This window comes from Elephas maximus, chromosome X, assembly GCF_024166365.1.
Source record: "Elephas maximus indicus isolate mEleMax1 chromosome X, mEleMax1 primary haplotype, whole genome shotgun sequence".
NCBI classification, from domain to species: domain Eukaryota; kingdom Metazoa; phylum Chordata; class Mammalia; order Proboscidea; family Elephantidae; genus Elephas; species Elephas maximus.
In genome coordinates this window covers 38,216,555-38,232,316 of record NC_064846.1, presented here as the reverse complement: position 1 = coordinate 38,232,316, position 15,762 = coordinate 38,216,555, and the positions used below count along the sequence as shown (strand labels likewise).

The following is a 15,762-nucleotide window of genomic DNA, read 5'->3' as shown; positions in this document are numbered from 1 at the left end:
ACTCATAAGAGTAAAAAAAAAATCATAAATATGTTCATATATTGCTATCCTAATTTTTATAAAAAATATACTAATATATACATAGAATAATGATTGAAAGGAAATGGGTCAAAATGATCATCTCAGGCAGAAGGATTGTGGGTAATTGATATTATTTTCTTTCTACCTTTCTGAATTTTCTAAATTGCCTATAATAAGCATGTATTACTTTTATAATAATATTAAAAAAAATCCCTGTGTCAGTCATTAAGGGAACAAAGAACATTACAGTCATCCACATCTGAGAGCTAATAGGGACTTGAACTTACGTGGTAGCGGAGGAGATTGATAAAAGAGACATTATTAAAGGAAAATCGTTAGGACTTGGTAATTCTGTGTGTGTGATGAAGGGTGGAGGGTAAAAAATAATTCCAAGGTTTCAGGTCTGGGTGATTGAGTGAATGATGGTAACATTGATAGCAAAATCAGATCAATTATCTTTCTCAGAAATGGAAAAGCCACTTTTTTCAATTTGCTATGTAGAGGATAATATGTTGTTTTTGTCCTGATGAGTCAGATAATTCTATAATTTAGTGAGGCGCATATACTGACAAGATGGACCACTAAAAGCTTACGGTGTTTTTGTTTGTGGTGGTTGTAGACCATTAAACAGAATCAGTGCTTTAAAAGTGTAATAAAAATGCCAGACAGGGAAAAGGGTCAGAGCAAATTTTCATGCCTGCTTTTTAACCAAATGAATAATGCACTTTTTTTTTTTTAAACATGGTAGCAATCCTCACAAAATGCAGCAGAAAGACTTAGCCTTTTACTTCTAGACTCATTGAATTATAGAATGAATATGGACCTAGACACCATCTAATGAGACAGATGTTTATATGTTTAAGTAGTTCCCTGTAGTAATAAATTTCCAAAACTGTAGATTCTAGTCCAACTCCCTCCCTTTAGAGATAGGGACATTTGGAGACATCGAGAAGTTTGTCAAGGACTGTCACACAGAGTTCATTGCAGAATCTGAACCAGAACACATTCTAGCCCAAAGTTATTGACTCTTAATCCAAGGAAATAACCCATGCCCTTTCTAAACACTCTTTTCTTCCACACTACGCCATCAATAATGGTTCTTAAAATTTTTACTTAGGAACCATTATTGATGGCGTAGTGTGGAAGAAAAGAGTGTTTAGAAAGGGCATGGGTTATTTCCTTGGATTAAGAGTCAATAACTTTGGGCTAGAAATAAAATCTTCAGTATAGCTTTCATTAAAGTTTCTAGTGTTTTGATGATGTTTTGTTAATCACTGTAGAAACGTTTTGGCCAACAGCATTTCTTCCATTTGCTTTGCTGGTTACTTTTCTTTGTGACTATTTGGGCTCCTGGCCATATTTGGTGGTGGGAGGAGGGTGGAGAGGGAACTGCCTCTCCTCTACATCTGTATTTCTCTTTTCAACCATGAAATTGATCTGTTCTTCCCTGCTCCTTAGAAACCAGTTATATTTCCAATACTGTTACAGTTTTGGAAACCCTGGTGGCGTAGTAGTTAAGTGCTACGGCTACTAACTAAGAGGTCAGCAGTTTGAATCCACCAGGCGCTCCTTGGAAACTCTGTGGTATGGTTCTACTCTGTCCTATAGGGTCACTATGAGTCGGAATCAACTCGATGGCAATGGGTTTGGTTTGGTTTTGGGTCACAGTTTTGCATTCCTGATTGGAAAGCAGCTTTTTAACTTGGAGTTGACTTCCAAACCCTGCTGATTTTTTCTTTTTTACTTCAATATGTGTCTTTAGCAATGACTGTGAAGATGGCACAGGACGAGGCAGTGTTTCATTCTTTTGTATATAGGGTCGCTATGAGTCAAAACCAACTTGATGGCACCTAACAACAACAACATGTATCTTTTTTTTTTTCTGAACATTTGTAGTTTGAATGAAAGTTTACAGAGCAGATTAGTTTTCCATTTAACAATTTGATACACATTTTGTTTTGTGACATTAGTTGCAATCCCCTCAATGTGACAGCACTCTACCCCCTTCCTCCCTGGGTTCCCCATTTCCATTTGCCCATCCTTCCTGCCCCTTCCTGCCTTCTGAACTTTGTTTTGGGGCACATGCTGCCCTTTTGGTCTCATATGGTTGATTGTTATGAGGAACATGTTCCTCACTGGCGTTATTGTTCCCTTTATAGGCCTATTGTTTGGTTGAAAGGTGATCTCCAGGAGTGGCTTCTGTTCCAGGTTTGAAGGATGTCTAAGGGCCATAGTCTCGGGAGTTCCACCAGTCTCTGTCAGACCAGTAAGTCTGGTCATTTTTATGAATTTGAATTTTGTTCTACATTTTTCTCCCACCCTGTCCAGGACCTTCTGTTGTGATCTCAGTCAGAGTGGTCAGTAGTGGTAGCTGGGTACCATCTAGTTCTTCTGGTCTCCGGCAAATGGAGGCAGTGGTTCATGTGGTCCATTAGTCCTTTAGACTAATTGTTTCCTTGAGTCTTTGATTTTCTTCCCCTCTTATTTGCTCCAGATGGGAAGAGACCAATAGTTGTATTTTAGATGGCCACTCGAAGCTTTTAAGACCCCAGATGTTACTCAGCAAAGCAGGATATAGAATATTGTCTTTATAAACTATGTTGTGCCAATTGACCTAGATGTCCCCTGAAACTATGGTCCTAAGCCCTCAAGGCCAATGACCCAGTACCTCAAGGTGTTTGGTTATGACTAAGACGTTTTCATAACTTTGCCCCCTGTGGACTCTACTGTATACATGGATATATTTGTAGTACATACAAATACGTATGTAGAAATGTCCTCTGCCAAGCCTATATATGCTTGCCTATGTACTCCCATATGCCATCCCACACCTGTTCAATTTACATATCTACCTGTGTATCCATTTGTAAATTATTGTTTGTTATTACAGGTTTGTGTATGTAACAGTATTTACCATTGTTTCCTTTTACTCTTGTGTTCCTCCCATTGTCTTCCTTTGCTTTGGTCATGTTGTGCTTACATCCCCCTTATTGTGTATTGCTTTCCCTTCACCAAAGTTAATACGTGTCTACTATCTGGCTAGTGATTTTCCTGCCTTTCCCTTCCCATCCCTGGTAACCATCAAAGAATGTTTCTTTCTGTGCATAAACCTTTTCTTTACCTTTTATAATAGTGGCCTCACAGAATATTTGTCCTTTTGTGATTGACTTATTTCATTCAGCATAATGCCCTCCAGATTCACCCATGTTGTGAGATGTTTTGTGGATTTGTTATACTTTGACGTTGTGTAGTATTCCATCGTGTGTATGTACCATAGTTTGTTTATCCATTCATCCATTGATGGGCACTTAGGTTGTTTCCATCTTTTTGCTATTGTGAACAGTGCTGCAATGAGCATGAGTGTGCATATATCTGTTCATGTAAAGGCTTTAATTTCTCTGGGATATATTCCAAGGAGTGGGATTGTAGTTCTATTTCTAGCTTTTTAAGGAAGCACCAAATCGATTTCCAAAGTGGTTGTACCATTTGACATCCCCACCAGCAGTGTATAAGTGTTCCAGTCTCCCCACACCCTCATCAGCATTTGTTGTTTTTCTGTTTTTTTTTAATCATTGACATTTTTGCCAGGGCACGATGATATCTTTGTTGTTGTTCGGGGTTGCATCTAATGGCTAATGATCACAAGCATCTCTTCATGTGTCTGTTGGCCGCTTGAATGTCTTCTTTGGTGAAGTGTCTGTTCATGTCCTTTGCCCACTTTTTAATTGGATTGTCTTTTTGTTGTTGAGATGTTGAAGTTGTCTATAAATTTTAGAAATTAGTCCCTTCTCAGATATGTCATTGCCAAAGGTTTGTTCCCAGTCTGTAAGTTCTCTTTTTAGTCTTCTGGTAAAATCTTTTGATGCATGTAAGTGTTTAATTTTTAGGAAGTCCCAGTCATCTAGTTTATCTTCTGCTGTTTGTATATTTTTAGTTATTTTTGAGTCTGTTTATAAGCAACATGTGTCTTTAAAAATGAAGAATGTTTTCCTAAATTATCATTACTGTTCTTTAAAAATGAATTAATTCGTGAATTTGATCTCATACTCAGTCCATATTCAAATTTTTCCAGTCATCCCTATTATCAGGAAACACCTATTTAGTTGTCACACTGTTAGGGTTGCTAAGATTGATCCCGTATTTAGGGTGATAACAGCGTGCCCCCTGTACAATCTTCACTTGTTTTCCCTCTTGCCACCTGAAGATAATCTGTGTGGTGTTATGTTAGCACTCCCATCACCTCTTCAGCTAATTCATTTTATACTAGTTGATATCCTTGCCGGAATCAATGATTTCTTTAGGGGTTGTGAAATGATAGTTTTTCTCATTTCATCTACATTGATAAGCTGGCATTTTTCTGTAAAGCACTACTTCCCATCATCAACTGGACTCTGGACATTCTGAAATTCAGTTCCTGCTAGGAAAGCAGGATACGTGTTTCTTTCCTTTAAATTATATCTTTTTAAAGTGAGGAGTTGGATTCATAGCCACCTCAAAGGGTACCAAATTATTCCCCTCCATGCCACACTCCACTTTTTCTTTTTTTAAGCTGTTATGATTTTAAGACATGAGGATCTACAATTCATATTGTATAACTTCCTCTTTTGAATATTGATCTGACATGAACTAGGACATGAAATTAGTTGACTTGTATATAAAAGCTTCAGTATTCTTGCATGGTGCTTAGGTACATTAAACTCCCATTCATTTCTATGGAAAATTTACTGTGGAAAATATCTTAACCAAATCTTGCGACTTGTTGTTCCACTACACTACTGCATTTGTTTATTTCTTTAAAATATAAAAGCCTATGTAAAAAGCTGGTTTTCTAGGATTAGATGACTAACAACTGAAAACCAGTTATGTTAGTCTCAGGAGTGCTGATTTGTCCTCATTATTGATGTTTTTCATCTAGAAGCCAGTATTCTATTGTTGATTGCCTTGTTTTAAAAATTGGTCATGTCATGGAGGAACCTGGAAGGCATTATGCTGAGTGAAATTAGTCAGTTGCAAAAGGACAAATATTGTATAAGACCACTGTTATAAGAACTTGAGAAATAGTTTAAACTGAGAAGAAAACATTCTTTCGTGGTTACGAGACGGGGGAGGGAGGGGCAGTGGGAGAGGGACATTCACTAATTAGATAGTAGATAAGAACTATTTTAGGTGAAGGGAAAGACAGTGCACAATACAGGGGAGGTCAGCACAATTGGACTAAACCAAAAGCAAAGAAGTTTCCTGAATAAACTGAATGCTTCGAAGGCCAGCATAGCAGGGGCAGGGGTCTGGGGACCATGGTTTCAGGGGACATCTAAGTCAATTGGCATAATAAAATCTATTAAGAAAACATTCTGCATCCCACTTTGAAGAGTGGCGTCTGGGGTCTTAAACGCTAGCGAGCAGCCGTCTAAGATGCATCAACTGGTCTCAACCCACTTGGATCAAAGGAGAATGAAGAACACCAAGGACACAAGGCGATTATGAGCCCAAGAGACAGAAAGGGCCACATGAACCAGCAATTACTTCATCCTGAGACCAGAAGAACTAGATGGTGCCTGGCTACAACCGATGACTGCCCTGACAGGGAACACAACAGAGAACCCCTCAGGGAGCAGGAGAGCAGTGGGATGCAGACCCCAAATTCTCATAAGACCAGACTTAATGGTCTGACTGAGACTAGAAGGACCCCAGTGGTCATGGCCCCCAGACCTTCTGTTGGCCCAGGACAGGAACCATTTCCAAACCCAACTCTTCGGACATGGATTGGACTGGACAATGGTTTAGAGAGGGATGCTGGTGAGGAGTGAGCTTCTTGGATCAGGTGGACACTTGAGACTATGTTGGCATCTCCTACCTGGAGGGGAGGTGAGAGGGTGGAGGGGGTTAGAAGCTGGCGAAATGGACAGGAAAAGAGAGAGTGGAGGGAGAGAGCGGGCTGTCTCATTAGGGGAGAGTAATTGGGAGTGTGTAGCAAGGTGTATGTGGGTTTTTGTGTAAGAGACTGACTTGATTTGTAAACTTTCACTTAAAGCACAATTAAATAAATAGAGCAAAAAAAATTGGTTGTATAAGGATCAAATTATGGAGTGGCAGTTTGGTGGATTTATTTTTTTTTCTACAAGTGATTTTAAAATTAGACTGGCACGTCATTTACAAAATTGGATAATAGGTTTAGAGCCTTTGCATTTATTCCTTGTACCTTGCATGGCTTTGTTCATAGAAGCAGCACCCAGAAGAAGAGCTTGGTACTGATAAAGGGCGAAAATGAAAGAGTAATCCACGCTTTAGGAATTGAAAAGGGCAATTGAAAAGATTAATATATTCTTTGAAAATTATGCTGCAGTGTTCACCTCATTGAAACAGATTACTTGTTTCCTGTCCAGCACAGCTCAGCAGGAGATCTAATGACCAGAAACCAGTGAAAGTGGAATTTTCAGGGTTCGTTTTTCAAAATAAAATATTTTTCTTTTAAATGCATGCAAATATTTCAAGAAAATTTTTAAGTGGAAAAGTTAGAAATACATATAATCCAGAGAAAATAAAATCACTCTTAGTCCTGTCATTAGACATAACCATATTTAATGTTATGTGAACAACAGAGAGAAATAAATGCTGTTACTGATAAATGGAATAAAACCCAGTGCCGTTGAGTCGATTCTGACTTATAGCGACCGTATAGGACAGAGTAGAACTGCCCCATAATGTTTCCAGGGAGCGTCTGGTGGATTCGAACTGCCAACCTTTTGGTTAGCAGCTGTAGCACTTAACCACTATGCCAGTAGGGTTTCTGATAAATGGAATAGTAACAGCAATACTAAGAGCTCATTCTCATTGAACCTTTACTATATACCAGATACTTTTCTAAGCGCCATGCAGAGGTGAGGACCTATTATCTCCATGTATACCGATGGAGAAGGTGAGACACCGAGGGATCATGTGTAAACTTGCTCAGTGTGACACTGCTAGTACATAACAGAGCTAAGATCCAAAGTTCACAAGTAGGAGAGCTGGAATCTGAACCCAGCCATCCGGATTCTCCAGGCCATACTTTTAACCAGTCATATTATGCAATATGTTTTAATAAAATGATCATATTTGGTGAGAAAAAATGAACTGATGAGAAAGAAATAGAACTGAAGGAACTTCTGAACTTTAGCTAAATTATGAGATAATTTTTACTGATTACTGAAAAGAGCAAATTTTTTTCAGTATGTTCTCCCTATTCTCTCCCCCTTTTTTAAGTTGTGTAGTATCTGTATTGTCAGCATATGTAGCCATTATATACAATATTATCTCCGCCCTTATAGCCTTCATTTAGTGTTGCTTCTATGTTTGGATGTATAGTAATACTTACTACCAGTCTTTATGTCAGTGTCCCTCCGGTCATTTTGGTTGTCTGAAGCTCTAGGAGATTCCTCAGGAAGGACTCAATGGACCAGCATTTCCTGAATTATTTACATGTTGATGGAGTTTGCTGCATTTATAATTGAAAGTCATTTTGGCTAGATGTAAGATCCGTGGTTCACACTTTCTTGTTTGTTGTAGTTGTTAGCTGCCGTTAGGTCGGTCCCCAACTCATGGCAACCCCATGTGTTACAGAGTAGAACTGCTCCATAGGGTTTTCTTGGCTGTAATCTTTATGGAAGCAGATCACAAGACATTTTCATCAGAGAAGCTGCTGGGTGTGTTCAAACCAATCAAAAACCACTTGTGTCACCCAGAGTATCTTAAATTAAATATGTCCGTTTTTTTTTTCCTGGCATAAGATGTTGTTTTCAAGGTCTGCTGATAATGTAGTAATTTTCTTTTTTGTATGAAACACTTTTTTTTTCTTAAAGTCCAATAATTTTACAAGAATTTAGCTTGGTGTTGGTCATTCTGGGTTGATTTTTCTGAGATATTTGTGTCTTTTCAGTATATAGTTTCAAATCTTAAGGTTTTTTTTTTTTCCAGTAAAAATTTTCTTGACTTACAGACTTTAGTTATTCTGATCCCTTGCTTTCTTTGCCTGCCTTCTATATTTGTCACATCCTTTTGAATCATTTTCATCCATCTTCATTCCTCTTTGATTAAGAACCTCTTCCTTTTGTCTTCTATTTCTTTTAAGGTATTATCTGTTGTGTTTATTTACACTTGTGTCTTTCTAGCTTAGATTTCATTTCTGAAATGATTATTTTCTTGTATTTCTAATTCTTTTTTTAGTTTTATCATCTCATTTCTGAGTTGTTCTGATTCTGATTTATGATATTCTTCCATATCATGTAATTTTTTTTTGTATCATGTAACTTCTTAATGTGTTTTAAAGTATTAGATTATAGTGTTCATCTATTTTTTGTGGACCTATCTTTCTGGCATGTTTTTATTCTGTAAAAATATTATTCTGTTGCTCATTTTTACATAAAATTAATCTCCTGGGACTTTTAGAAGGAGACTTTCTGGCATGTTTTTATTCTGTAAAAATATTATTCTGTTGCTCATTTTTACATAATATTAATCTCCCGGGACTTTTAGAAGGAGACTTGATTTAGGATAGTTTTTTCTCTGCTAATTTTATGGCTAGAGAATTCCATATTCTGTTGTTTTTGAGAATTGTTCAAAAGTCTGGTAAATTACTTATTGAAATCTCCTGGCCCTGTACCTCTACTTTTATCTGGACTTTTCTTTTTTTGTCTCTCTTATCCCTGTCCTGCTCAATTTAGTGTCTATTCCCATTGGTTTCTCCTCTGAGCAAGGCTTTGATCTGGAAGGGAGCTTTAGATGATTAGTTTTGAGAGTTCATGGGGCCTAGACTGCTCCCAGACTGTATCATGCACCTCTTCTTCACTCAATCACTATTTGAAGGTGCAAGCCCTTCCTACTTTCAGTTGTTGTTCATAAATTAGCTTGCTGAGGTTTGAATGAGTTATTTGAGAGTTCTCAGGTCTATCAGATGCCCTGTTGATTCCCTCTACATATTTTTCCACAGCAGATAACCATGTTGGTATCGTAACTATCTGTGGTTTGTCCTCACCCACGCATATGTTGGGGCTCATGGGGGAATCTTTTTCATCTGGTTTTGACATAGATTATGTCTGTCGATTGTGGTTTTGCCTTCCTACTTGCCCTTCTTGCTTTTCTTACTAATTTTTTTGTTACGGCGGCATCTGGGGAGATTCAAAAGCTATGCTGCTACCACACCTTCCTTCCAGAATTTCTCTCTTATAATAGGGAATCTGCAAACTATATATCCTGTGGACCAAATCTTGCCCACCATTTGTTTTTGTACAGCCTCTGAGCTAAGAATGGTTTTTATATTTTTGGATAGTTGAAAAAAATCAAAAGAAAAATACTATTTCATGGCTCATGAAAATTATATGGAAATCAAATTTCAGTGTCCACAAAGTTTTATTGGAACACAACCACACCCGTTCACTTATGTATTTTCTATGGCTGCTTTCATGCTGCAACAGCAGAGTTGAGTTGTTGGGACAGAGACCGTATGTGCCTCAAAGTTGAAAATATTTATTATCTGGCCATTTACAGAAAATGTTTGCTGACCCCTCTCCTATAATATAGGGACCCTGGTGGTGCAATGCTTAAGTGCTCGGCTGCTAACCAAAAGGTCAGCAGTTCGAACCCTCCAGTGCTCTCGTAAAGATTACAGCCTAGGAAACCCTGTGGGGCAGTTTTGCTCTGTCACTGGGGTCACTCGGAGGCAATATCGACTTGACAGCACCTAACAACAACAATCCTATAATATACTTTTTTTTAATGGCTAAATAATATTCCATTGTGTGAATGTGTCATAATGTACTTAACCAAGTGCCTATTGTTGAATATTTAGGTGATTTTTAAAAAATTCATTATTATAGACATCATTTCACAGCTAAGTGCTTGTGTACAAATTTAATTACCTTCTTGGGATAACATGTTACAAGAAAGATTGCTGGATCAAAGGAAAGTGTATACATTTTAAACTCTGATTAATATCGACAAATTGTCATCAAGAAAGATTGTATAAGTTAAATATCCATTAAGGATACTGGTAAGGAGCCTGGGGGGCAAAAGCAGTTTGCAGTCAACTGTTAACCTAAAGGTTGGTGGTTCAAATCCACCCAGGGGCTCTGTAGAGGTACAGGCCTGGCAATCTGCTCCCGTAAAGATTATAGCCAAGAAAACCCTATGGAGCATTTCTACTCTGTAAAACATGGGGTTGCCATGAGTCTGGGGCTGACTTGATGGCAGCTAACAAAAATAGCAACAAAAGAATACTAGTTAAAAAATGGTACATTCATGCAATGGAATATGCAGAGATTAAAGAAATTGAGGTAAATCTGTTTTTACTAATGTGTAAAAATATATAACATACGCTATTAAATAAAAAACCCAAGTTGCATATACAGAGTATGATTTCCTTTGTATTAAGGAAATGTGGGGTTAGAATATATACACTTAAATTTTTCACAAGGAGCATGGATTACAACCAGGTTTTATACCAGTTTATATATCTACCAGCAGTATGTAGGAATGGTTATTTTACCATACTTTTGCCCACATAGTGTTATCTGTTTTTTCTAATTCTTGCCAATTTGATAGATAAGAAAAAGATGTTGTATTTTGATTTAACATATCAAGTTTTATATTTTTTCATACATTTATTGGCTTGAATTAATTTTTTTGTTAAATTCTTGTTCATTGTCCATTTTCCCTGCAATATTCATATTTTTCTTGGTGACTTGTAAGAGCTCTTTATATATCACATATTTACCCTTCAGCTTGTTATATATGTTTGCCTTTGTGTTGTAGTCAGGGTAATTAATGATGTACAAATTTTTTTTCTTTTTTTATGCAGTAAAATCTTTATTTTTTAGGTGTAGAAAGCCCTTTTCTACCTCAGATTTTTATAATTGTTCCTCTGTATATTTTTCTAGCATGTATTTGATTTTTTTTTTTTTTTGCAGTTAGGTCTTTAATCCATCAAGAATTTGTGTAGGCTGTGAGGTAAGGTTTACCTTTGTTTTTCAAATGCTTAGCCAGTTGTTTCAGTGCTAGTTGTTGAAGAACTAAGCCATTATTCCAAGGCTATGTAATTTTTCTGTATTGTTTTATATTAGAAATCTGTGCGTTTTACCTTAAAAAAATCAGGATTACTGAGGTATAATTTACATAAAATAAAATTCACCCTTTAAAAGTGTACAGTTCAAAGAGTTTTGGCAAATGTATGCAATTGTGTAACCAACTACCCCAATTAAATGTGCAGTGTTAAGAAAATAAAGGCAAGAATTAACGTCCGAGTGAAACAGTTGAAATAAGAAAAGCATGTCACCCTTTTTTTCCTTCTTCAAAAGATTTTGTTTCTAATTTTAGAAAGGTCCAAATTTGTTTATCTCTTGAGACAGTCATTTAACCTCATATAATACTCCCGTGCTTTTTTCCCCTTTAGTATTAATTCCTGATTGTTTGGTTTCATTAACTGTTCAAACGGATGAAGATTCTTAGGTTTAAAAAAAGGGGGGGAGGCAGGAAAACGTACACTCATGGTTCCATGCACATAGGCAAAAAATAAGCATTGGTTGTGAGTACTCAGGGAAAAAATACTGTTTAAGAAGTCACTGTATGTGTTTTTTTTTTTTTTTTCCTTTCTTCTAGCACTGGAAAAAGTATGACATCTATGAAAAGCAAACCAAAGAAGAAACTGACTCTGTAGTGCTGATAGAAAACCTGAAGTGAGGCTCTCCGTAATGGGGATAATTTATTTTTACCTTCAATGTGACCTTGTGAAGATTCATCCATTCTCCATTTGTTATCTGGGAACTTGCTAAATGGAAACTGAAACCACCGGACCATTTAAAAACAGGCAGCTCATAAGAGCCACAGGTCTTCGTATTGAATTGTGCACCAAAAAAACTAAAAATAATAGACCCTTTGGAGAAGAGAGTGGAGTCATCCTCACTGAATTATAAAAGCAGACAGACATCCTTTGCAAAGGCTTCAAACCAGGGGAAAAATTGAAAAGTGATGATGGCAGTAGGGTTATTATCAAGAGTTGTGACAACTTCCTGAGGGATCTATACCTGCTTTGTATTCTTTGTGGTCAGACAGCACCAACAAGTTTTATTTGTTTGGGGAACTTATTTTAGGTGGCAAATGCTAATGCCAAACTTGAGTCACAGAGAACATGTTGGAAACAATATTGATAAGACCTGTTACTTGAGATCCCATTGAGTAATGTTTGTGGCCATTAGATTTCTTAACAGTCCAGAATTATCATCCCCTTCAGCAGCATTTTCTCCTGCTTCCACAGCCCCAGAAATTAGTGTTGGCCACGATGATGACAGGCACAGGAAAAGCAGAGGAGCCTCTTTACCAAGACCTTTCAAAGCCATTGCAGACTTCTCAGAGCAGTGGAGGCAGAATGACCCATTGGGTATAGGCATTGAACTAGGCAGCCTCTAATGATATATTGTTTTTCTTCACCTCAGCTACTCAAATCAAGAATTTACTATGTCCCTGGTTAGTGCTAGACCCCCAGATTTTAGGCCAGAACCCCCTTAAAATCTAGTTGGGAGTCCTTAGTGCCTACCCCCTTCTTTACCTCCACCAGTCATTTTTAAGACCTTCCAACTCTCCCACTGATTTCCCCTTTTGCATTCTCTCTCATTCCCCCTCATTGTAGCCTACCCTTCACCTTTCTTTGGAAATTTAGATATAAATCTGCTCAGAACACCTAGAGGGGCGGAGTAACTTCCATCTTAGGTAAAGTGTGAGTAGACTGAGAAACAATGACTAACTCTTGCATATTTTGTAACTTCTGTGTGAATCCACATTTGTTTGAGGGCTTTCAGCACTTAATGTTTCTTTACAAGGTTTCTAAACAGAAATGAGATATTATCTTCACTTAGAACTTTGCTGTTTGCTGGAGAAAAAAAGAATGGTTCTGCCTTTTTCTCTTTCAGGATGGGCCCTGGGATTGATTCCCCTCTTCCTTTACTGCCACAAATGGTTATTAGTAGGTTTCCTGTTTTGTGTTAATAGTCAGCCATCCTAGGTGCCAAAGTTTGTACTCCTTTTTTGTATATGTTAGGGTTCCATGCTCACCCATCCTTGCAACGTTGCTATATATATTTCCTCTCCTCCACCTAATTCCTCTAAATTTAAAGAAGTCTTTATGGGAAGTGAGAGGTTTCCCCACCCACCCGGTGTTTCTCTCCTCACACACACAAACTCAGGTTACTAGTAGGAGCTTGAGCATTTTATATCACAAGCTCTTGAAATGTTTACCCATTTGTATTTATAAGATGATGCTACTTGCAATTCCTGCCCTTTGAGGAGGGAAAATGAGAGATCCCTGCTCCTCACAGATTTGGGCACAAGTGGGCACAAGTGGCCACATGCTTCCACCACAATGGAGGAGCTCTGTGCCCTGGCTTTTCTGAGGAAATTGGGGTTTGTGCCAGTGGTAGATGTAAAGTTATTTCCTTCCTGTGCTTTTATATTTGAGGTCAGACTGAGGCTGGGAGACAGACACAGTGGATGTTCCACTCTGCTCTTTTGTTGTCTAGAAGGAGTAATTGGTTTTCCTCTGTAGGGATGAGATTCTTTCCTAGCCAGGTTTTTTTTTTATTTTTCTGGAAGACAAAACACCTAAATGCCTTACCCAAAGCCATTTTTAGTGTTATCCTATGTAGGTGGCAGTAGAGGGGTGGGGATGCTTTGAAATTCTGATTACCTAGGGAACTACAGATGCTGACTGTCATAAAGCCTGGGAATGGGGAAATTGTATTTTGGTTCCATCCTCTTATAGCAGTGAAATAGCTGAGGGAATGGGGGAGGGTGAATTAAGGGAGTCCCTATGGCTATTTTATAATTGCTGCAAAGTGACCCCCAAGCATTGGGAGTACTTGGAAACATCAACACATCAGCAGGATTCCCATCACCAGTAGGAAACTAGTAGGTTCATTTACTATTTTATGTCTAACCTATATAGATTTTTTCCCCACATACCTAAGTAAACCCATTATACAGATTGTCATTCATATTCTTTCACTCAGATAAGTTTTTCTTCATCTGGGCACCGAAGGGATACGTGAAACAATGTTAAGAACCTTTTTGGTAACGTCTTCAGTTAGGGATCATTTTGTTTAACTCTTTATATGAAAGCTTCAGTAAAATAAATATGAAATGTTTTTTTGTATGTCACCCAAGTGTTTTTCTTTGGTCTTATTTTGGGCAAAGCATTGTGTTGTGTGGAGTAGGTGGCAGAGAAAACGAGTTGAAAGCATAAATGCAAAAAAATTCCAAAGGCAGCTATTTTATCTTGTACCGAATTATTTATTGTAAACTTCCCTGCTGTTCTGTGTTTTCTGTAAGAGCCTGCACTTGGTTTAATAGTAGTACAGCCTTTGCAGAAAGCACCTAAAGAGACATAAGTATTTGATAAATTGGGGTTATAATAATTAAGGGAAGTGGAGAGCTGGTCCTTTCTAATTTTAAGCTTAAAATAGACTACAGTGTGCTTAAGGAGACTCATGGTATACCTGATGGGGGACCTCTGATTACAAGTTAATAATATTAGCAGATTAGTTTTGAGACTAAGAAAATCAGCATTCAGTAGCTGCTCTCTTAAGAATCGGTTACATACTTTCATATTTTCTATAAAGACAACAAAATGGTTTGAATGTCACAAAGGGTTTCTTTCTCATTTGTGTTAAGTGTGTTGTCTTTAGCCACACCACATTTATTAATTACCCTGAATTTGTACAGGGTCCAAACCCTAGGGTGAGGGCAAGGATGCTTATTTTAGCTATCTAGAAGCATCTAGGAAGACTCTGGAAAGCCATCTCCAGGTAAGTAGAACATTTTTTTATAAGAACCCTCCTTCTGATTCTTAACACATCAACTCTGAGTATTATGACAGAAAACATTTAACTGAGGACTCTTGAGATCGTATATCTGTATGAGATATATGGAAATCAAATTCCTGTAGCCACAAACATGTTCAGCTTATCCCAGGGGGAGAGGCATCAGAATGATCTAAACACAATTGTTTTCCAGAGTCATTGACCATTTTGTTGTTTCCATGAACTCCTACTTTTGCCAATTCAACTTTACACTCATATTAATAGAATATTTTGCTACGAGAATATTAGTAGTTTTAGAAGAAAACAAGGGAACAAGAACATTTCTTTCAGAGACTGTTTTCTGTTAAACTCCAATGATTAGGTTAAGCAATCGAATTTCTTGCAAATATTGTAACTAAATCTTCGTATGTTTTTACTTTAAGCAAGGGAGGAATTTTACTGCCTTTTGAATGTGCTAGATGTTTTTGACATCAGTCCCCTTGATGTTTTGTTTCTGAAGGTTCTTTGGCCGTTGTCTTTCCTAATAGTCACATTTTAAGTTTACCATTAGCAACAGGAAAATATTTTACTATTAGTTTTCAACACTTATCAGGTAGACTAGAATATAAAAAGAGAAAATCAATACTTTGGAGTGGCTAGTATGTGCCAAGTTACATGTGTCATTTTACTAAGTCTCCATGTCAGTCCTCTGAGATAGGTTGCATTATTACAGGTGAAGAAACAGACATAAAACAATTGAATTATGAGTCTAAGATCACACAGCTAATAAGTGACTGAGACAGAATGACCTTGGAAAACAGGTCATTCTGACTTTAAAGCCTGTGTAATATAGCCAAGGATGTATTTGTTTATTCTAAGAAGGCAGCTGGAGTCCTGGTGGCACAGTGGTTAAGAGCTTGGC

General features: G+C 37.5%; 1 protein-coding gene across 2 annotated transcripts in view; it reads left to right on the top strand.

Moving 5' to 3' along the window:
* IL13RA1 (interleukin 13 receptor subunit alpha 1) overlaps window positions 1–14,199 on the top strand; it is a 68,331-nt gene extending 54,132 nt beyond the window's left edge. The window contains exons 11-12 of one of the 2 annotated variants that reach the window (XM_049871229.1): window positions 10,962–11,001; window positions 11,650–11,736. In XM_049871229.1, the coding sequence (XP_049727186.1) occupies window positions 10,962–10,973 (12 nt within the window). In that variant the 3' untranslated portion in view covers window positions 10,974–11,001; window positions 11,650–11,736. Of the gene's footprint in view, window positions 1–10,961; window positions 11,002–11,649 lie in introns of both variants that reach the window. The other variant, XM_049871228.1, reaches the window with a different exon arrangement.
* The last annotated feature ends 1,563 nt before the right edge of the window (window positions 14,200–15,762 follow it).